The sequence below is a fragment of the Gallus gallus genome, chromosome 1 (assembly GCF_016699485.2).
Source record: "Gallus gallus isolate bGalGal1 chromosome 1, bGalGal1.mat.broiler.GRCg7b, whole genome shotgun sequence".
In the NCBI taxonomy this organism is placed as follows: Eukaryota; Metazoa; Chordata; class Aves; order Galliformes; family Phasianidae; genus Gallus; species Gallus gallus.
The window spans coordinates 111433944-111457040 of record NC_052532.1 but is presented as its reverse complement, the minus strand read 5'-3'; the positions used below and the strand labels follow the sequence as shown (position 1 = coordinate 111457040).

The window sequence follows — 23097 nt, the reverse complement described above, 5'->3', positions numbered from 1 at the left end:
TCCTCTCCTCTCCTCTCCTCTCCTCTCCTCTCCTCTCCTCTCCTCTCCTCTCCTCTCCTCTCCTCTCCTCTCCTCTCCTCTCCTCTCCTCTCCTCTCCTCTCCTCTCCTCTCCTCTCCTCTCCTCTCCTCTCCTCTCCTCTCCTCTCCTCTCCTCTCCTTTTAAATATCCCTTTTGTTCATTCCCTTTAGCCTTCCCAATCATTTTGCTCCCCTTTCCCTCTCCCCTCCCTTCCCCTTCTCTTCTCTTCTCTTCTCTTCTCTTCTCTTCTCTTCTCTTCTCTTCTCTTCTCTTCTCTTCTCTTCTCTTCTCTTCTCTTCTCTTCTCTTCTCTTCTCTTCTCTTCTCTTCTCTTCTCTTCTCTTCTCTTCTCTTCTCTTCTCTTCTCTTCTCTTCTCTTCTCTTCTCTTCCCTTCTCTTCCCTTCCCTTCTCTGCTCTCTGCTCTCCCCTCCTCTCCCCTCCTCTCCCCTCCTCTCCCCTCCTCTCCCCTCCTCTCCCCTCCTCTCCTCTCCTCTCCTCTCCTCTCCTCTCCTCTCCTCTCCTCTCCTCTCCTCTCCTCTCCTCTCCTCTCCTCTCCTCTCCTCTCCTCTCCTCTCCTCTCCTCTCCTCTCCTCTCCTCTCCCTCCTCTCCCTCCTCTCCTCTCCTCTCCTCTCCTCTCCTCTCCTCTCCTCTCCTCTCCTCTCCTCTCCTCTCCTCTCCTCTCCTCTCCTCTCCTCTCCTCTCCTCTCCTCTCCTCTCCTCTCCTCTCCTCTCCTCTCCTCTCCTCTCCTCTCCTCTCCTCTCCTCTCCCTCTCCTGTCCTCTCCTCACCTCCCATCCCCTCCCCTCCCCCCCTCCCTTCCCCTCCCATCCCTTCTCCTCCCCTCTTCTCCCTTCCCCCCCTCCCCTTCCCTCTCCTTACTTTTTAAATATCCCTTTCTCTTTCCCTTTTTCCTTCCCACTTTTGTTCTTCCCCTTTCCCTCCCCCTCTCCCCCTCCCTCTCCTCTCTTCTTTTCCTCCCATTCCTTTTTTCTTTTCTCCTTTTTCCTTTTTCATTTTTCCTCTTGTTTTTTCTTCTCCTGGCTCCACCATTGAAGACAAAACTCTCTTATTCTCCTCCATGTCTCACTAGAAAAAGGAAAGTCACAAGTCATGACTGAGCAATTTTTGCCTCAAACAGACTTTGAGAGCAAGAAAGAAAAGCTGCTTCCTCCCGGGATCCCTCTAGCAGAGGCAAGCTATAACTGCAATGGCAGGAGTGCCAGTACCTGTCTGTGGGCTCAAAGCAGCCGGAAAGAAGCTGTCAGTCGTGATGTCTGCCTGACAGCGGGTGAGGATGACCACCGCCTGGGACAGGAATGGCATGAACGTGCTGTGCTGTGGCGACGACGTGCAGCTGCGCAGGATGTAGTTGGTCAGTGGCACCTGAAAGAAGAAGGGGAGAAAGAATGACTGGCTGCATCCTTGACTCTGCAGGGCTTAACTGTGGACATTCAGCACATGAGCACTGCCTGCTCCCTTGACATGCTGCCAAGGCCTAAGCCTAAATTTCTCACCAGCCACTCTAACCAAGCCCTGGCTGTGCGCTCTGCTTGTGCTTCTGTAGCACCTGAGGCAAATGGCACAAGCCGTAGTGCAGCAGCCAGCAAAAGTCCAAGACACGTGGAAGAAAGTCTCTTACGTCCCGACAGATGTCCTTTCCATACATCTGCAGAAGGGTGATCATCCACCTCCCAGCAGCACGCACACGCATTCCTTTGGCCTTCCGGAAGGTGTCCTTGATGGCCATCATGAAGTCGACGGTGTCTTCCAGGGGGAAGTTCCTGTACACAATCTGCAGAGAAATGAGAAGCAGGAGAGATCCCATCACTGCTCTGCGGCAGCTCTTCAAAACAGAAAGCAGTCTTGAGGGCATTCTTAGTTCAGCAGCTTGCCGGTCGTTCAGGCAGCAATCACAATGCTCCTGCGGTCCATACCCCGCTATTAATACGTAAGGGGGTTGAGCCTTCTCTCAGCTTCTCCACCCGTGGTGTTTGCTTACATGCAAAGCCTACCTCCCAGCAGCCACAGTCTCACACACACGCACACACACACGCACACACACACATCATAGAATCAGCTCCTTGCACTGGGTGCCTTAAGGCCAGACATAGCTCAGTGCCTCCGGCTGCTTGCTGAGAAAAGTGATCTCAGGGTGACAGCTCATTCTGGAGATGGTGTGAGAGGCTGGGGGGAGCAGAGGGACGTGCAAAAGCCTACGCACTGAGATCCTACCACCCCTTTTTCGGTCCACTTACCCGTGCGATTTTGGAAGAGGTCTGGAGCTGACGGACGGTGCTGCAGTCATTCAGCCCCACACACAGGCTCCCGATGTCTCCTGTCTGGATGACTCTGTTGGTCGCCTTGGCTGGAAAGAGCACAGGGAGAAAAGGGAAGTCATGCTTCCAGAAACAGAACTGCTTTCCACAGGGGAGAGACAGAGAACAGGGTGGAGAGAAGAAGAGAGCTGCGCACAGTGCCTCTTCCTCCCGTAAACTGGGCCCAGCCCGTGGGGTTCTGGTAGTGCTGCGAATGAGAGCAGAGGGCTGGCGCACGCCACTCTACTCACCTTGGATTCGGAGAAGGGAGCTCAGACAGGTGACAGCCAGCTGGCGGGATGTGGGCATGGGATCACACGTCAGAGGCGCCAGCAATCCCACCAAGGAGCTAAAGTGCTTGCAGGCATCTCCTCTCTGCAGGGGCCAGAGGCAGGAAAAAAGCTGTAGGCAGCCCCAGGTCTCCCTAGCTTCTCCCACCTATGCCTTCCCCACACGGTGGGTGGCACAGCACGCACGGCTGGGCAGAGCTCGCCTTCCTGCTGAGGAGCACTGGGGAGGGAGCAGGGGCATGTGGTGGGGCTCTTTACTCACTCGAAGCTCTTCACAAGAAGCCAGCAGCTGGGAGCAGATCTGCAGGGCCCTCTTGCGCTCCCACATGTTGTCTGACGTCATGGATCTCTGCAAGACGTGGGGCAGAGCATCTGTCTCTCTGCGGACATCTTTTCTTTCCCTTCATGCCAGCCCTCTCCCCATCCCTCATTTCCCAGCACTTTCCCTCAGGGCCTGCCCTGTGGCTCCACGCGGCCCCCCACCTCGCTGAGCACCGGCACTGCTGCCCCCGCTCTCTGCAGACACTCCTGCCTCCTAACCCAGGAGCTTTTCCTTGGCTGTGGCCTGCCAGGGGCTGGCTCTTGCCTTTCCCCCTGCAGGGCCCATTTCTCTGCCCATTTCTGAGCTCACAGTGAGCTGGCACGTCAGCAGGAGATTTCTCCCCCTCTCATCATCCTCTCAGTCCCCAGATCTCTGTCTCCGCTATCGACAGGCGCCATGCTTTCTCCCTTGCCCCACGTGTACTCACATGGACTATGTTCTGGAAGAAGCCACTGGTCTCTGTCTCGAGCAGGACCACCATGAGCCGGCCCAGAGCTTTCAGTGACATTTGCAGAAGCTGAAAGCAGAAGAGGGCACTGAGCTGTGGCATCACGGCTGCTGCCAGAGCATAGGTTGTGTGTGCTGAGGAAGGGCTCCAACCGAGAGGTGGCCGTGAAAGTCACGGCAGGTTACCTGCAGGTACTGAGCTGCTTGCTGTGACTTCCTGATCTTCAGCATCATCTTTGCTGAAGGGTGCAACACAACATTCTTGCAGCACAGACTCAGCATGTCACACATGTCCTTGGTTCCTAAAGAGGGCTTCAGCTTGCTGACAGGAGGAATAAAGGAAGAGAAAGCAGAAAGGGCCTTTAGCAGTGCTCGCCAGGCTGGTTCAGACAACATCAGAGTTTCTTCTAATGGACAGCTGCAAAGCCAACATCCCCAGCCTGTGCTGCTGAGCGCTGTCTTCAGTGCCAGCATCTCCCCGGCATCAGTGAACCACCTCCTGCTCTGATGGGAAGGAGACACCAGGTCTCCCTTCTCTTCCCTGCCAGGGGACAGGAGCACCAGGGCCTTTCTCCTTCCCAGAACCTCAGCTTCGCTGGGCACAGCAGCCCAGCCATCTCTCCTGTAGAAGTGACTCCCTCCCCCCTGCCCCCTCCAGGGCTTCGGGAGCTACCCAGAAGGGGGTCCACCATCCTGCCTTGCAACCCCAGAGGCTCCCACCCTTACTTACCTCAACTGCTCCAGGGCCAGAACCACCTTGAGGGGCACTGGGGAGACAGGGGTGCCCAAGTAATACTTCTTCAGCAACTCCTGCAAGTACCAGAGAAACACTGCCAAAGGGGGCACGTGAGAGCTCTTCCACCCAGCCCAAAGACAGACACGACGGCCACACACCAGCCCCATCACTCCCACATTTCTCACGGAGGCAGTGCAGGATGCAGCAGCTGCACAGCTGGTGAACCTAGCCGCTGCCCTGCCGCTGCCTGCCAGCACACAAGGTCCCCACCAGCGGGAGACGTGTGGCTGAGGGAGACCTGTACGGCTCCGGGGAACCGAGTCTCATGGCACAGCCCAAAACTCCACTGCAGACAGCTCTGGCTCTAGGCACTCACCGTCAGGATCTCCAGCAGCTTGCCCTTCAAGGAGGGGTTAAAGCAGGCCGAGTCACCCACAGCTTGGAAGGCAGAGCTGAAGTCAGTGATGCTCTGCACCAGCGCAAGCGTGTTCTGCAGGTCCTGAGGCCCAAGAGAGAAGAACATTCTTTGAACTGCGGAAAGGGCCAAGGGCTGCAAGGGGAACACGTGGGGGCAATGCTAAGGGAAGGGCTTGCATCTTCCTCTGAGCACAAACCAGTCCCCGAGGGACCTTTGGAAAGAGAAGGCCCATCTCAGCGTCCCCCCACGTGGAGGGGCTGCAGCTGGGTGCTCAGACAGCCTGGCACGCTACGAGCTCTCACCCGGCAGCTGCAGCTGTAGAGCAGCAGGATGTTGCCCACGATGTCTCCCTCCAGGCGGGCGAGCAGCTGTTCCTTGGAGGCACGCAGTGCCAAGCTGCCATGGGCGAGGATGAGAGCGCTGCGGGTGGCCTGAGCTCTTCTGCTGTCCAGCTCCATCTGTGTGGGGAGAAATGCCTTGAGACACTCGCTCAGCAGCCCCTGGTGCCCCACAATGCACCTGGGCTCCCAAGTGAAAATAAGGCAGCAGAAAGCCACGATGGAAATGCGTCATGCTTCACCTTCTTGCGTCTGGAACTCCTCCCATTTTGGCCTTTGCACAGCCTGGACGCAAACATGGTGAGCGTGTCCAGGGCTGTGTGGAAGTTGCTCTCAGCAGCATGGCTGAGAAGAGAGATCATTCCCTGCACAAAAGAACAAGGGGCAGTTGGCGCAGGCCTGAACCTACTGGCGCGGGCGGCCAGCCACAGTGGCCGGGCTGGTCCTCGCCTGAGGGAAACAGTGCAGCAGTGAGGAGATCGAAAGGCTCGGAGCAGGGCCAGGAGAAGCGCTCTGCCCAAGGGACAGACCGGGGATGCTGGCAGAAGCTGGCTGGGAGGAGACCTCACCTGGGCCTCAGAGGGCTCCTCCGCGTTTGCTTCCTCCAGGTGTTGCAGAAGCTTCTCTTGGATGTGGAGGACTTCCTTACAAGCTCCCAGCACTGTCCCCAGAGCCTTGTACAGGAAAGACTGCATGGGAAGGAAGAGAAGGGATGGGGAGGAAAGGAAGAAGCTGAGATGTGGCAGCAGCCTGGCCTGCTGGGAGAGGGCCGGGTGGGAAGGACCCACGCTCCCTGGGAGATGCTGAGAGCAGCTGCAGGGCCGAGCTTTAGCCACCCCCAGGCAGTTTGCAGGGAAAGGCCTTCTGGGGGGCACGGGCCAGGGAAGCAGCGTGAGCCGCCCGTGTGAGCAGAGCACCACCCGCAGCCCCTGCCCCAGTTGAGCACCTGCGGCTGCACCGCTGCGTAGAGCCGGGGGGAACCCACCTTTTCTCCAGAGCTGCTGGCAGAGCTGCTCAGCCACCGGCTCAGCTCGCAGCTCAGGCCCTTGGTCCAGGCCTCATCCTCCATGGTGTCCAATGATGCCCTCAGGAACTGTTGGGGAACAGAAGCCAATGTTTCCTTGCCCTTTGCCTCTTCCCACATTGCCACGTCGCCGCAACCTTCTGGAGAGAGGTGACTGGAAGAACAGTCCCTCTCCCAGCTCCCCGCAGCATTCCCTGCCTTAAAGCTGCCTGCCGCTCTCCTCCTAGGAACCCCCATGGACTTGGGGGGCAAAGAGGAAGAGGCAGCAGCACCAAGGCGTGCAGCCGCTCCGCAGCAGCATTTGAGGGGCTGTTCCTGTCCCATATGGGAACGGGGCTCCTTGAGACAGGCAGATGCTTCTCTGCACCGTGCCTTCCAGCAATGCTGTACCTTTAGTAGGCGCTGCTCCCACCTTGCAGAGTCTGGGAAGCTCTCATCTTTCCCTGTAGAGCAACAAGAAGCAAAAGACCCTTGCTTGGGATCAAGCCACAGAAGAAGAGCTGCTGCAAACCAGGTTTGCCTGGGCACTCGGCACTGCCAAGCTGGGACCCGCACACCCTTCACAATGACCTGTCCCTCCCCACAAACACTGTCCCAGCAGGAACACAGAACTGCTCCAAGACTGCTGTCTGAGGGGACGTGAAGCGCCCATCCGTGCCCTGGAATGGGCAGACCCCCGGGGGGAAAGGTCCCCGGGCCTCAGTGCTGTCTCCCTGGAACGGGAACAGCAGCAGAGCAAGCGTGGGGCCGCAGGCAACGCTTCCCCTCTGCCACGCTGCAGAGCTCCATTTTCACTCCCCCGCCTTCCCTGCCTCCGCCCCTCCCTCCCCACCAGCACTGTACCTTCGAGGCACTGCAGCAGCAGGGGGATCTCAGAGGCCCACATGGCCCCCACAGCTCTGTGGATCTTGCTGTGGAGGTTTTGCATGAGGAGCAAGGCAGCGGCTTGGAGTTCGCTGCCTGCAAAAGGGCTCCCTGCCACCACCTGAGCAAGAGCAAGGAGAAGCAGGGTCACGTCTGCAGCAAGAGCAGCAGCTTCTCCCAGGAGGGAAGCAGCTTGGCTCTGCCCTGGAGGGCAAGGAGCAGCCAGCAGCTTTGCCCATGGTGCTGCAAGACCGGGAAGAGAAAGGCATCCCCACGGGTGAGGCAGGCACTGGCACACTCAGCCATGCTGCTTCCTCCTCGGGGCTCATGGCACCGGCCTCTGGAGCATCTACTCACCAACAGGCGTGCCAGCAGTGTCTGGGGAGTCAGCAGTGGGCCTGTGGGGAGAAAGAAGGGCTGAGTAAGACACAGACACGACGTGCCCTGCCACACACGCCTCCGCTGTCCCTTCTGGGTGCTAACACAGGTCAACAGAGCTCACCGGTGGAGTTTCTGCTCCTACCTTGAAACATGGAGCTGAGGAAATGGGGATCCAGGTCTTCTACCTCCCGCACCATCAGGTCCCCTCTCTCAGCCAGCGCTTGGACACAGCGGGAGACCGGGATCAGCATGCCGGTGTACTGGGCTGGCACCACGTACAACAGCAGCCGTGGCCACAGGAGCTGTAGGGAACGAGGCGGTTGAGCATGTCAGCATTCCTGCCTCCGCTCAGAGATGAAGAGGACTCTGTGAATTCCCCTGAGTCTTGTGTGCTTTAGAGCACATTGGAGGAGAGACCGGGGGTGTTGGAAGGGGATGAGGAGCACGTGGTGTGAAGTCAAGGAGCGGCAGCGGGGCAGACTGTGACTTACTTTGGTCATCCCTCTCACAGAGACGTCCAGTGACCCCAGGATGTCCATACACAGCTCTTGGAGAGCTCCTTCTTCCCGGGCTTCCTGGGCAGAAAGGTCTCCGGCTGCCTGCACAACAGTGTTGTTGGAACACCGGTTCCTCTTAGTTCTCAGGAGCCTCTCAGGAGGCTCAGGTGTGGCCCCACCGGTGCTTCCGTGCCAGCCTCTGAGCCGCACGGGTCCTCCAACGGAAGATGCTGCCCAGTGTCCTTACCCTTCTTCCCGCGGTGCGGCTGAACTCACTGAAGATGTGCCCCACCACATCCCAGGCTGAGCAGCTCCGGGCGTTAGCACTGAGCACATCCTTGATGAAGCGCAGAATGGCCCTCCTCACCTGTCAGGAGTCAATTGTGGGTTTGATTTTCCTGCTCAGAAGGCAAAGGGAAGCCACCTACTCGTTGGGGCAGCCCTTTGGGCATGAGCAGAGACAACAAGAGCAGAGGTGGAGCCTTGGCTCCTCAGGCGAGGGCCAGGCCTTAGCACCAGGCTGTGCACTTTCCATGCACAGCACAGGGGCCTGACTGCTCCGCCCTCCCGCTCTCCCCACAGGAGCCATCACGACCATGTGGTCGCTGCCCAAAGCACCTCCCTGGGCACCCCAGCCCTGCCTGTGCTGGCAGCAGCATCACCACCCCGACAGCGCTTTCCTTTCCCAAATCAGCTCACCTGGGTCCTGGGGTCGCTGCACAGACACTGCACAGCCTCCACAACCTGGGGCAGCTTCTTTGCCATCACGGGCTCTGCAAGAGATGCGCAGAAGCATGCATGGAGGCACAGCCCAGATGGCAAAAGGGATCCCGGGAAGTCCCAACCCTCTGACCCTACTGACCATCAGAGCGAGCCAGAGCACCGAGCAGACCCAGGGCTGCCACGCGTCCAGCCTCCTTGTCAGCGCCCAGCTGTGACTGCAGAAACTGGACCGTTTCCTCTGGGCAGATCCGGGCTGCGGGGAGGAAATCCCGCACTGTGTTAGCCAGAAACTCGCACCCATTCCGGAGGTTTGTGAGAGAGGTTTTGGCCAGGGCACCACCAAGCAATGCACGAGCTCCTCTCCTTACCCTGCAGCAGGATGCAGTGGGTCAGCTCTGCTCTGTCCGCCTCGCTGTGCTCCTTGGTGTCATCAGAGAGCTGTGGGAACAAGGTCCATTGGAGAAAATTGCATCGGTATCGAGGATGGAAAAGAAACTGTGCTGCCAGCTCTCGTCTCCCCTGGCACACTCAGTAAGAGGACATGCAGACAAAACACAGCCTGACCCACAGCATCCCTGGGGGCACACACACGGCTCCGGAGCAGCCACGGGCATGCAGGAGCTAAGGCTGAGCAGCTGGCAGAGGCTCGGAGCTTTGAGTCCTCCTGAGACTTAGCCAAGAGGGAAACTGCCTTGGGCGCAAGGATGGGCTCCCCTCACCTGGTAGAACACAGCACTGGTGATGGCCAGAAACTTGTCCTTCGGGATGACAGATTGAACTCCCTCTAAGGCCTCCAGGAAGATATTGAGGCTCTGCAAGAGACCAGGAGAGGAAGAAAGGGCTGAAGCCACATCTAGCCACTTGGGAGCGGAGAAACTGATTCCCAATGGTTTGTCCGCTGGGAGAGCTCCCGCACAGGCGTTCTGGTTTGTCCCCGCCTCCCAGCAGCACCAAGAGAGTCCCTCTGCTCTCAGCCGAGCCCTGTTTGGGCATCGGTTGCAGGCATTTCCCACCCAGCAGCCCTCTTCTGCCCCATCAGATGTAAGTGGACGTGGTCTCCCTGGCCTTTAGCACAGAGCTCCTCAGGCACCCAGAGCTCCACGGTGGTGGTGGTGGTGGTGGTGGTGAAGCCTCGCAGCCCCAGGGGATGGGCCCCAGTGACTCCTGGCTCCCTTCTGGCTCCTGTCCGGGTTGTTCCTTCCTTGACGGAAGAGCTCAGGAAGCCTCAGACCTCCCTTGGACGCCTATTCCTTCTTTCCCAAGGGCTCCCGGCCTCCTCCCTGCATCCCACTGACCCCCCGTGGCACTTGCACGAGCCCCACGTCCATGCTGAGCCCTGCACAACATCTCACCTTGGTCCCCCTGCAGGTGTCTTGGACCTCCTGATACAGGTGCACGAGCCAGAGGAGCTGCTCCCAGACGTGCTCTCGGGGCCGCTCCTCTTGCAGGAGGACAGCCATCATGGTAGCCACAGCCCCGAGGACGGCCTGTTTGTCCTGGAGAGGGATGGCAGAGGCCCAGCATTAAAGACTGAAGGTCTGCCCTTCCTACAGGAGGGCTTTCTCTTTCCCTTCCCCTTCCCCATACCCCCGTAGCCCAGCAGGAGATGGGCTCGCTCTGGAGGGCAGGGAGCTTTTCCCCACGCCCTCATCCCCAGCTATTCCTGCCGCAGCGCTGTGACACGCGGCTGCTTCCTGGCAGGGAGATCCAGCCCACAGCACAAAGCCAGTTTGGGGCCCTTTGCAGAGCCAGCCCACTCCCTCTCGTCACCCTTCTGCTCTCAGCCCACTGGGCACAGACAGAGCTGCCGACACGGATGTCCCCCCTGCCATCCCGGGCTGGGAACGCAGCAGTGCTCACCTTTTCCTCCTTGCAGTCCTGCCAGTGCCTCAGCACAGAGCAGAAGAGCTGGGAAAGATTCTGGTAGATCTGCTCGATCTCCATGGCAGGCCAGGGGCATTGCTTTCCAGAGCACAAGTGAACCTTGACTCCTTCCAGCCATTGTTTCACAACTGAAGAAACACAAAACAAAAAAATAAACGAATAATTACTTAAAAAAAAAAAAGAAAAGAAAAAGCTGAGAGACTGAGAGAAAAGGGAGCCCGTGAGAGCCTGCAGCAGGGCGAGGTGCAAGGGCTATCCCGAGCCCCCCTGCTCTGGGGCCGGCACTCACCAGCACAAGCAATGCGCAGGGTCCGGCCGCCTCTCACCCAGCTCACCACACTGCGCAGGCCGGCCAGCGTCAGCCACACGAAGGAGATGCACTGTGGAGCTGCAGAGGGGAAGGAGAGGGCCGCGGTCAGAGCCCCAGCAGCGAGGGAGGAGGGGCTGCAGCCCTGCATCCCCCAGCTCAACGCAGATCACGCACGGAGGGGAGAGACCCCTTTCCCCGGTTGTCGTAGACGTTAGGAAGCTGAGGGCACTCTACCGTAGCTGGTGAACAGTTTGCTCAGGGTGACGAGCACAAACTCCTTCGACATCTCCCCCACGGCCTTCAGGTGGCCCTGGAGCTCGGCCATCACCAAGGTGAAGTGTGTCCGGGCCAGAGCCACCAGGACATTGCTGGCAGCCATCCTCACGCTGTCCGGCACGCCCTGAAAAAAAGTCACTGGTGACACACGGCACAGGAGACTGCCTGAGGCCTTCCCTTGGAAGGGCTAAGCCACCGCCGTCTGCCAGCAGAACACCAGCGCGGGCAGGCGGCTCCCTTTGCCTTTGGGAGTGACCCCTCACCTGGGCTGCTGTCAGGTCCTGGGACACCTCAGCCAGCAGCCGGTTCAGCACTCCGCACGGCGGGCGGCTGTCACCTTCCTGCAGGACGTGCTCCAGCTCGCAGTACGCCTGCGCTCGGTCACCCTGGGGACAGAGATCAGTCCCGTTTTGCTTTGCCCTTCTTCCCGGGGAGCTGCCCGCCATGCCAGTGTGCTGCCGGGGCCTGGCACCCACGGGACCGTGGCACTGGGCCAGGGCAAGGACTGGTGGTTGGATGTCCCCAGCTCACCTCGCTGTCTTGCAGGCGCTGCAGCAGCAAAGTCACGGCACAGGCAGGGACAGGGCTTGCCACCCTGCCTCTGGCCCTGCGACGTGTACCTCCGGGCACGCAGCCCACACAGGCAAAGAGACCTGGAAGGAAAGAGCAGAGCAGCTGCCGCTGGTGTTGCTTGGAGCCAGGGCCGAGCATCCGGCCAGCTCTGGGAGGAACGCTCCTCCAGCCCCACAGCGTGGGGTGGGCTGTGCCGGCACATGTGTGGTTGGCGGGGCGAGGGGAGAGAGCCTTCCCCTTGCTGGGGTACTGGAGAAACCACGGTGGGCAGCTGCACTCAGCAGAGCAAGGACGGTGCTGATGGCACGTCCTAAACAGACACCAGAGGCACACATGTGCTCGGGCAGCACCATGGTGTCCAGAGAGGTGGAGGGACCTCACCTCGAAGGGCTCTCAGCCGCTCCATCACAGCAGGATACCTCCAGATAGACGCAATGCTCTCTCTGGGTCCTCTTCCTGCAGGCCTCACAAGAGACTGAGCCACCGCTCCCACCGCTGCCACAGGGGTGTAGGGGGCAACAACTGTGACATCACACTGAGGAATGTCACCTCGCAGAGAATGACGTGCCCTGGGCTGGGGACCAGGCTGCATGCTGGGCAACCTTGCTGGCCCCAAAACACGGCATGTTTTTGTGACGCACTCGGCTCTGGGGTGGACATGTTCTATGCCGAAGCAGGGAATCACCTCAGCAGGAGAGGGAGAGCCCCTGCCAGGGAGCAGCTGCCGGGTGCCATTGCCTGGCACTGACTTAGTGACTAGGGACTCCATGCCGGGAGGCACTGCGGCCCCCATTTGCTGCACAGACAACCTCTCCAGAGAGCTTTGCTGTCTTCCAGGGACACGTGTCAGAGACAGTAAGGAGACTCCATTGCATCTGATCCAACAAAAAGTCCACCATCCGCTTGTTGGCATTGAAGTAGAGTCATGAGAGGCTGCCATGAGGAAATGGCAGAACATCAGACAGGGCCAGATGTGCTACACTAACAGAGAGGAAAGAGGGAAAGGAAAAAAAAAACTGAGAAACTGGGGATACAAGGCCATCTCTAAACTAAGGACTGGGGAGAAGAACTCCCAAAGAAAAGCAACCTTTGATGGAAGAATTCCCTGAGGGGAAGAAACCTCTTTGGAAGAACCCCCCCCCGGGCCTGCTTGCTGCAAAGATTCCTGGCTTTCTCCCATCTCCCGCAGCGAGTGGATGAGATCCTGAGATCAAAGGACATACTACAAACCATGCTGGATCCACAGTGGTGACCATCTCTCTTGCTTTCTACAAAGGCTCCTTGCATTTATCTCTCTTCCATTGCCCATCTTTCCTTCCCCATATTCCTAAGCAACTGGGACTTATAATAAAGCGGTCAGGCTACCATTTGACCTGTTGTGTCTTAATCTCACCGTTGGGTAAACGTGTGCTAACAAAACCTCCTCTGCCTCCTATATATTGGAGCTTAAGATCAGTGCATCCCTAAGAGTAAGTAATTGGGTAAAGGGAGCAAGAGGCCTGTGGGGATGAGCACGGAGCTCACAGCTAAGCTACAAGGAAAGAAGAACATCCATGACCAGTGGAAGAAGGGCCTGTCCACCTGCAAAGAGTATAGGAATGTTGTCAGTGCCTGTAGGGATGCAACAAGGAAGGCTAAGGCCCTCTCTGAATTCAATCTTGCAAAGGAGGTAAAGGATAACAAGAAAAGGTTTTCTAGAAGTATGTCAACAGTAAAAGGAAGACTAGGGAAAATGTGGGACCTCTACTAAATGAGCCGGGTGCCTGGGTAACAGGGAATTCTGAGCAGGCAGAGATTCTGAATGCCTTCCTTGCTTCAGTCTTTAATGCTAAGACTAGCCGTTAGGAACCCCAGGCCCCACACCCTGTAGGTAAGAGAGGAAGCCTGGGGAAGGGAAGGCTTCCCCTTGGTCGAGGAGGATTGGGCCAGAGAGCATCTAGCCAAAATTAATGCACGCTAATCCACAGGCCCCGATGGGGTGCACCCACATGTGCTGAAGGAACTGGCAGAGGTGATTGCTAAATGGCTCTCTATCATCTTTGGGAGGTCCTGGCAAACAGGAGAGAGATGCCTGAAGACTGGAGGATAGCCAGTGTCACTCCAGTCTTTAAAAAGTGCAAGAAGGCGGATCTGGGAAACTACCGGCTACTCAGCCTCACCTCCATCCCCAGAAGGATGATGGAACAACTTGTTCTGGATACCCTCTCCAAGGCATTGGAAGAGAAGAAGGTTATCGGGCGTAGCCAACATGGATCCACCAAGGGGAAGTCACGCTTGACCAACCTGACAGCGTTCTCTGATGTCATCACTGGCTGGGTAGATGGGGGGTGGAGCGGTGGATGTTGTGTGCCTTGACTTCAGCAAGGCATTTGACACCATATTTCACACCATTCTCGTTATGAAACCTAGAAAGTGCAGGGATAGATGAGTGGATGATGAGGTTGGTTGACAACTGGTCGACTGGCAGAGCTCAGAAGGGTCTCATCAGTGGTGCAGAGTCTAGTTGGAGGCCTATAACCACTGTTCATGGCCTGCTTTAATAGATGTCTGGCGGTGAAAGTTGCAGGAAAGTGCACTCTGGATTTGTAATGCTTCATTTAAAAAATGGAAAATAAAAGATGCAATTGAACAAAATGATAAATATCCACAGGTATCAAGTGCCCTCACTCATGTTTGCTTTTAAAGTATGAAGACAGCCAAACTCCCCTCTGATTCAGGCTTTCACGTAACTTCCTTGAAGTTACTTAACAGAAAATCACATAGTTAGTAAGTTTTTAATTAAGTGAGCCGGTAAATGTGGGGTGGCTGACCCACTTTTCTGTGTGGAGCTTGATTTTCATGTGCTCAAGTTGCAGTATTGTGTGTTGGCTTGAACTCTACTTATTGAGGTTTACGCTAAAGGATACTTTTGCACAGCAGCGAGACGTTAAAGACCTCTGTGCAGATATTTAGAAGGATTGAGCTGAAGAAAGCTGACTCAGAGTGCATGGTCACATGCCTGCATTTGGTCAAGAATATTATTCTTCTATTTTACTCTGTGTTCATCTGAGCACTCTGGTATGGAGTGTCCTCTTGTCTCTCTCTTGTCCTCTCCTCAGTACGGAGCCTGAGTACTCACCCTCTGGGATGAAGGGATATTTATTGAACTGGTAGAAGGTTTCAGAAGTGTGCTGTTCTTAATACGAAGTTTAGTTCAGATTATTATATTAAAATAGCATTTGTGACAGTATTTCTCCTTGGAAAGCTCAAGTAACTTTTGATGTAGTATAGCCATTCTATTCCTGATGCTACAGAAAGGCATATTCTTTTAAGAAAACAACCTGAAATCAAAAGTGAAGTTGTTGAAGGGCAGGAAATGCCCTAGAATCATGTTCCAAGGACGATATTTCTGTTTAGTGCAAAATCTCTTATACTTTCAAAAGCAGTTACTAACTAGAGTTGCCTGAACAATATCACAGGTTGAAATGTTCCTTGAGATTCAAAGCCTCTTTTTGTCACTGGATTTGATTTGTCAAATAAATGTGGTTAATTGTTTGATAAATGGCTATTGAAGGTTACACATCACATGGCACAAAAAGAAAAGTTGGATTGTACATAGGCTGAGGAAAGTCTGGGTCACAGTATCCATGGTTTGTGTGAATGAGATCAATGACGTATTTTCTTAAGTGTTATATACCCATAACTGCTGTCACTAATAAACATATATGTTGGTGCAGTTTCCAGCCATTTCAACCTGATGAGAATCAGATGAAGGTAATATAGTAAGTTTTCTGTGAAGTGATTATATTCTATGCTTTCCATTGTCCTGGAATACTCAATATATTTTTATTAAACTGGAATCCTTGATATAAGTGATCTGCCTCTGGTTACATTTACACCTTGTTTTCAGAGAGTTGAACATTAAGATGTTTGCTAAGTAGGATGAATTTACTCATACTTCAGTGATGTTCAAAGTAAGCTTTTTGGATCATTCCTGCGCTTTGTCATCCAATTGCAATGTATTCCCTAAGCCTTGTGAAACAGTGGGATGATTTATTTCAGAGTTATTTGTTCCAGAAACCTTTTTCCTTCTCAAAAGTATTTATACTGTAATAATACACTAGTATTCTTCATTTGAACAGTCTGAGAGTGTGAAGTGCCATTATCTTCAGCTTTCCAAGCAGACACAAACAAATACAGAAAAGGAATTCACCTCTCTTAACTTCAGCCATGTAGAAGTTAAGCATCTGGTCTATGCCTGTTTCATGTAGCTCCTTCTGTAGCTCTTCTGGAGGGAAATCCCTCAGAATTGATTAATCCCATCACTAGGGAACTTCTCTTCAAGTGGGACAGTTTGCTCCCTGGAGGTGCCTTGGCTGGGTGACATAAGAAGGATGTGAAAGAGCAATGAACGCCATCTATTTAGGTTGACTGATTTCTTAATTCAACATCTCTACCTTCCTATAGAAGCACATGAACAAGTAAATGGTTCATTCTGACACTGTGGGTTTTGTACAATGAAATCTGGTGATTTTATGCCGCTTATTTGATCTCATTAATGTGGGGTTTTTAAATGTACGTATTTAATTTTATTGTATTCAGTTTTAAATAGCAGAAACAGCACTCAGCAGTCTTCACTGCAGTATTTTCAGGGAGTGACCAAGATGGGAGTGGGTCAAGAATCTCATATTTTTGTTAGAACTGTGTGTATGTTCAGAGGCTGCTCTGCAGTTCACGAATCAATTCTCATTTTATTCTCTGCATGTACATATTAGAGTTTATACAGGTATTATGCCCTGGTAAACTATAAGTACCTGAGCTGATAGAGCTCCTGTCTCAATATGCTGTGACTATGTGTACGTTTGCATGCACAGTAATGTATGCATGACAACTACAAGACCGTGTGATTGCCATCAGTGTCTGGATGCTGGGAGCATTTCTTGTGCTCTTATGTTTGTAATTCTGGACCTGCAATGTAAGTAGCAATTGCATGCTAACATCTGTTTCAGTATCTGTTGATAGTTGAGGAAAGTGGAATCCTGAAGCAGTTGCATGCCCAAACTTCCTTCTTTCCTGAATAAGAAAACTGTATAATAAAGAGATATATATTTAGATGCATCTCTTTGATGGACTTAAATAGTTGAAAGACATTTAAGGTTGTGGAAAAACCTTAAAAAAGAACATGCTACTGCTACTCACCCACTGTTTTACAGATGTCCAACTTGCTGAAGTCCGTAAGTAAGCACACACTTTTTCTCTTTAGATTAATGAGTTCAAAATAATGAAATCAAAATTGGCTATGTCATTGAGCTACCTTGTTAACATTGCCACTGGAACTTTCCATCCATATTTTCACACTTATGTTTATATATCAGGAAAGCAGTGAATATCCTGAGTTGGAAGGGACCCATAAAGATCACTGAGTCCAGCTCTGAACTCCACACAGGGCCACCCAAAATCAGACTCTATGTCTGAGAGCACTCTCCAGACACTCCTTGAACTCCAGCACTGGCCTCGTGCCCACAGCCCTGGGCAGCCCATTCCATGCCCAGCGTCCTCTGGTGCAGACCCTTTCCCTAACCCCCAGCTGTCCCTCCCTGACACAGCTCCATGCCATTCCCTCGGGCCCTGTTGTTCTCTAATAGTTTTATCCTTTTGGTACTGTGGCACTAAGGACAAGCCCAGCTATGCAACACAATTAATGGTCAAACTCTTCTCCTTCATTCGCACAAAGTGACCCCTTGCTGAATGGAGTGGGGCTGTGTGTAGAGAAAGGTAATTGAAGTAAGTGAGCAAAGGGAAAAGCAACTGCTGTAATTTCCCTGCTCTTTTTACAGTGCAAAAATATCCCTGACTGTACAGTTACATAAATGGATTGCCAAGGGTAAAAGGGATTCGTCAGCAAGGATCTTGTGCTGCAGTAGGAAGCTGGAGGACCTAAAGATATAGCTGTATATGCTCCTCAGCACCAGTCACAGTTAAGTAAAACGAGTCCCCCATGTACGGGTTGTACTCTGACAAACGGCCTCACTTCCCTACCCCAGGTCCCACCCTGTGAATAATGGGAGAGTTATGGCAGATATGCCAAGAGCAGCCTAGCAAAGCATGTTTGCTTTCAAAACACTGCTCCCTACGGATAAGCACCGAGCCTAATCGGCAGCTGCGTGAGGAAGTTTGAGCTGATTATGACCTGACTAAACAAAATAATTTAGACTTTAATGCATGCAAGGCAGTACCTTTTCCCAGTGCTTGTTCAAACTGAATGAGAATGGGGGCAGCCCCAGGTAAGGTGTGACCACAGCCAGCCCCAAGTGGGACTTGCATGTGATTGATTGATTTCAACTCTTTGAAAGGGTATAGCAGGACAAGGGGAAATGGTTTTAAGCTGAAGGAGGGAAGATTTAGGTTGGATGTTGGGGGGAAGTGAGAGTGGTGAGGTGCTGGCACAGGCTGCCCAGAGAGGTTGTGGATACCCCGTCCCTGGAGGTGTTCAAGGTGAGGTTGGATGGGGCCCTGGGCAGCCTGGTCTAGTATTAAATGTAGAGGTTGGTGGCCCTGCCTGTGGTGGGGGGGTTGGAGATTCATGATCCTTGAGGTCCCTTCCATTCCAGGCCATTGTTATTCTGTGATTGCTGCCACTTTAGGGAGGCCAGCTAGCGAAAGTACAGCTTGCAGAGCTGAAAAGGCAGCAACCTTTCACGCTGCTCTGTTCAGATAAATAAATGTTTCCAGAGTTCAAGGGGAGGTGGCTGATGTTTCACCTGTAACTGTATTGTCTTGGAGTGAAGAGAGCTATGACAATAAATAGTAAATACAGGTCCATACAGCTGATATAACACCTTTCCTGAGTAAGTGAAAAACAACAGATGGAAGTCATAATCTTCTTGAGTGGTTTTTAAGCAAAGCCCTATTATAAGGAAAACTTTTATAAAGAATTGAATTTGGGCACTAAGTCTAGAACACGTTTATTTGCAAGTAAATACCAGGGTACTTTAACCACTGAAGTGTTTGGCTTGAGAAGAAGGGAATCATGTGGAATGTATGTCTGCTTACATCTAAATAGTAGTAACAGGGGTAGTATGGTTAGGTCATGGTTGGACTCGATGATCTTTAATGTCTTTTCCAACCTGAGTGATTCTATGATTCTAACATGGGCTGCCTTTGAAGATGATTAGAGAAGCTCTTCCTGAGAGCATTCACATAACTATTTGTCTGCAAAAGCGCACTTGTTCTTAATGAGCAGCTGCTAAATGCTTCTTCCAAAAAGGAGGTTACATATGTGTTGGTGCCCTGAAGAAGCATGAGGATGAAGTCTAAACTGAATTCCATGAAGAAGCTATGCAGAACAATGCCTAGATTACAGTTTAAGATCCAGAAGGTGGAGGTTAAGCCCAAGTTCTGCCAGATTTGAAGAACAGCTTTTTATTCCTGGGTGATGGAGAGTAAAATTGAGTGCTTGGTTGAGATGAGGCATTATTTCACTGCATGGTAGAGAACTGCTGTCATAGAAACTATAGGAATGCAATTCTGAAAGCTTTCCTTTTCTGAAACTGCCACAGCTGGCTCTAGCCTACATTTAACACATAACCATGAGTGTAAATATCCAGTGTATTTGCTGCCCCCCCCCCCCCTCCCCCCCCAGAAAGTAAGGCTCTTGCATTAAACTGCTTTTCACAACATGTCAGAGAAGGAATCTGAATCCGTAGTCATTGAAGACACTCCAGCTCACAATGAAAAGCCAGAGAAGTGACACAGGATCTCCTGCTCCCCAGAAGTCACATCAAATCTGAGCTAATTCCATGGACTTTTGTTAGGAGACTGCAGACTCTATGTTGGTGTAAGAGAGAATAACGGAAATCTCCTGCCACCTGTGTTTTAATGGTGGCAGAAGAGCTGATCTTTCATAAGAAGTATCACAAAATGACATATGCCCTCAAGAACAAGGAAAAATAAGAGTGAGGAGGTATGCCAAAATGTTTTGGTTGGAGTATTCATATTATGAGTGCTTTCACTGTGTAACAGCTTTTCTTCACTGCTAGCTTTCATATTTTGATGAAATAACACTTCATCATTATTAACTGTAAGATGAGTTTTGTGAACTGTTCAGAGCTGAAGTCTGTAGACCAAATCATTCAAGATTTTCTATGGGACTGATTCTGTACCAAGTAAATTAATGAGAATTTTATTGCTGACTTCTCTGGACATCTGATGCTTTTATCTTAGAAAGTGTTCTTATGAAACAAGGTTCGAAGTACTTTTGGTATTACACTTTATTCTCCCCGTATGGTAAAAAATTTAGATGTGTATTAGATGGTACAAAATCATAGCCTCTGAGCAGTAGCCTTCAGGTTGCAGGCAATAGTAGCAACAAGTAGCAATCTAAACTAATCTTTAAAAAAAATACATATATTTTTATTGAAGAAGAGGCAGTTTGTACAGGTAACACGTTAGACTCTTAGAATATGAAAAGTAAACTAGGGAAGTGTTCCTTGAAACTGTGGAGATACAAAAGTTCTGAACTAACTCATTCTATCCTCCTTCCCTGCACAAGAATTAGCAATAAATGGCACTGAGAATTTCTATACTGCCATGGTCATAATGTAGCTTTCAGGTGACACTTTGAAGTGGTATACAAGTTTTAAAGAGAAAATATTAGTCTCTTTGTACTGATTGAATGGTAACTGTAAAAAAAAAAAAAAAAGATATTACCTCTAATTTTATATGTGCTGTTTCCTGTCATCAGCTGGTGTTGTTCTGCTGATTTCTAGGGAGACAAGTTGAGAAACCATTCACTGAGCTTTGCAAAATGAGTATTGCAGTGTCTTCAGAGAGCATTCTTTTCTTCCTCTCTGTCACTGTTTATATGGTATCACATTAATAATATTGAGTAGAATAAGGTAGAGTAGGGTAGGGTAGAGTAGGGTAGGGTAGAGTAGAATAGAGTAGGGTAGAGTAGAGTTCTGGTTCTATATCTCTTAGAGTGTTATGGACAAACTGAACAAACACCTTTAATGCCGGTGTTTGTGACAGTGATTAAAACCACACATCTCTAAATCTCTGCTTTGCTCTAAATTGCATTTCAAAGGCTCCTGATGTGTATTTAAAAAAAAAAAAAAAAAGAAGAAGAAGAGACATCATGGTGACATAAAGCCATAGAGCAGACTCACAGGTCCTTGCCACATGTGTGGGAAGGGCTGGAAAAGTGAACAGAGAGTTGGAGCAGCAGCCCAGGCCTCCCCCAGGCCCTGTCAGCTTGACTGGGCTTTGGCAGAGTTTCTATGGGCTCTGCATGGCTCCAGCACCCCCAGCCTCCCTGGTGAGCAGACATCGAGGAAGAAAAGTCAAGTGTCAGCAGCTGGCTGGCTCTGGCCACTATTAATAAGTCCCTCTGTAGGCCATGGAGATGGATTTTAGCAGCTGTGAGTGCCCACTGTTTGTGCACCAGAAAGCCCCTTAGAAGCCTTGATAACTATAATATAGTGAGCACCACTGCTGAACTGCTAGCAACGCATATTGAGACTGACTGTGTTTCACATAAATATTAAATTTATTTTTTTTATGGAGAGCTTTGGTCTGAACCAGGTGCCCATGGTATTCATTTCACATCTCAGGGTTTTCCACAGCAAATCTTCAGTCTCCTGGTAGAGGCGGTGCATGATTAAGGACTTTTTAAAGCCAAAGAAAATACAGAAATACAGGAATCACTCTTCATCTTTAGCATGCCCAGACCTATTGTGATGTGGCTTGATGAAAATAATATGAAGAGAAATCGGGCCTTTAAACAACTAAAAGCTTTAAGTATGAAAAATGGAGTCTGACTGTTTTGACATGGTCCCTAGATAACAGTTTGCCAGAAAGTCCCTAGATAGAGCTGTAATAGCCTCCAAAATGGATGCCATCAGCAATCCCTGACAGATTTCCAGCACTGAACATGTTTAATGTTTCTCAAATTATACCATTCAAGGAGCTTATGCCATTTTGTGACTGGCACCAATGTAACACAAAACCAGCATGCTTCACATGAGGTCTGCAATGGTTGTGAAGGACTGGAGTTCCAGCAACACCAACCATTCGTTTCTCAGACAAAAAATCCAATTTCAATTAACAAGAAGGACATTAAGCAGTATAGTCTTTGTACAGACAGCACTGGGTAACAGCAGTGGCAGTGGCAGGGTTTTTTAGTCTCGCTTGAGCTGTGCCAGTAACACTCCTTGCTAATGTAAGAAAACCCCAAGTGACAAAACACAAAGTTCATGCAGATTGGAAGCGGCTGTCACTCCTTTGATCACAGTCTCTAAACCAGCCTGTATCTTGCCTCAGTCATCTCTTGTAGGGTTGGATATTGCCAACAGATCACTTTGTGTCTCACTCTTTTTACATGTAGAAGTTCCACTCTTTCTGCACGCATAGCATTTCTTATCAAGAAAATTATCCTGGCCAAGGTCTCTGGTTAATTTGATTTTATTTCCCCAAATCATGGTACAGCATCTGAATTAACTCCTGGGTTTGCTGAAGCCCAGAATTGCATACTGGGCTCAGCATCAGCCCAGCACATCACAGCAGCCACAGTCAGAGCGCTGCCTCCTCCTGCATCGCTCTGTTACCTCCAGTTCTCTAAGCAGGTGTCTCCAGCTTAGTGTTTGTGATCTGTGGAGAGGTTAAAGCAAGCTAATGCAATCTGGTTCCAGTTCAGCAGAGCTTGTAAGCACATAGCTTAATTTGATTGGAGTCCCTGGAACTATTACACTGTGTGTTATTAACCATGTGCTTACGTGCTTTGCTAGGCTGGGGAAATACTTCCCAATTTTGAATACTGCTAGTAGACAGTAATACTGTTTAGGCAATGCCCTAGAGCAACCATTGCTTTTCGGTAGTTGTTTGGTGGAGACTTGCTTTCTTCATGTGTTTTCAATGAGACTGCCTGCATCTTGCAGTAAGCCTAAAAGCCCAGAATGCACAGGGTTTACACAAGTTATGTCACTGGATCTTGCAGTCCCAAGCCCTCTGCTCTGCCCTCTCAGATAGGAGAAGTTTCAGAGGAAGTTAACTGTACAGCTATTTCAACTCTCCATCTGAGTTGGATTCCCTTTTTCCTTTTTCATAAATATCTAAAGGGAGGTGGGAGGCAAGCGGATGAGGCCAGGCTCAGTGGTGTGTAGTGATAGGACAAGGAACAGTGGCCTAAAACTTGAACATAAGAAATTCCATACAAACATGTGGAAGAACTTCTTTATGATAAGGATGATGGAGCACTGGAACAGCTTGCCTAGAGACACTGTGGAGTTTCCTTCTATGGAGATATTCAAGACCCAGCTCAGTGCCTACCTGTGTGATTTATTGTAGGGAACCTGCTTTAGAAGGGGAGTTGTACTCGATCTCTTGATGTCCCTTCCAACTCCTGAAATTCTCTGATTCTCTTGCATTCAGTTTTCAGGTATTCCATCCATAAAAGATGACTGGGAAACTGCAAAAGGTGGAAGAGCTGTTCTTGTACCCTTATAAAATATTATTTTGTGTTGAGCCATGATGATCCTTGTTACCCACTTGTTCGGTGCTCTTCATCATGGTTGCCTTGACTGCATCTTGAATGCCTCTTCATAAATGCCCGTGATGAGGTAGGTAGGTGCCACTATGTGGCTCACTCCTGTGATTCAGAACAAAAAGGGAAGGTATAGCAAAACTCTGGATATTTTTCTACC

The 23097-nt window shown here is 51.4% G+C and overlaps 2 protein-coding genes across 2 annotated transcripts; both read right to left on the bottom strand.

Moving 5' to 3' along the window:
* Window positions 1-979: 979 nt before the first annotated feature.
* LOC112532805 (maestro heat-like repeat-containing protein family member 2B) lies at window positions 980-10454 on the bottom strand. The gene is made up of 26 exons (XM_040660588.1): window positions 10237-10454; window positions 9729-9872; window positions 9096-9188; window positions 8745-8814; window positions 8516-8629; window positions 8353-8426; window positions 7901-8020; window positions 7648-7755; window positions 7299-7458; window positions 7133-7173; window positions 6755-6896; window positions 6302-6354; window positions 5873-5980; window positions 5457-5576; window positions 5130-5252; window positions 4852-5007; window positions 4508-4630; window positions 4126-4205; window positions 3582-3717; window positions 3376-3465; window positions 2889-2975; window positions 2588-2711; window positions 2277-2386; window positions 1661-1813; window positions 1248-1404; window positions 980-1107 (listed from the first exon to the last, which is right to left on the bottom strand). Exons 1-26 carry the CDS (start codon window positions 10318-10320, stop codon window positions 1088-1090), a joined length of 2790 nt encoding a protein of 929 aa, XP_040516522.1. The 5' UTR covers window positions 10321-10454; the 3' UTR covers window positions 980-1087.
* LOC112532719 (maestro heat-like repeat-containing protein family member 2A) lies at window positions 10383-11298 on the bottom strand. The gene is made up of 4 exons (XM_040652940.1): window positions 11110-11298; window positions 10805-10970; window positions 10524-10648; window positions 10383-10388 (listed from the first exon to the last, which is right to left on the bottom strand). Exons 1-4 carry the CDS (start codon window positions 11290-11292, stop codon window positions 10383-10385), a joined length of 480 nt encoding a protein of 159 aa, XP_040508874.1. The 5' UTR covers window positions 11293-11298.
* Between the last annotated feature and the right edge of the window lie 11799 nt (window positions 11299-23097).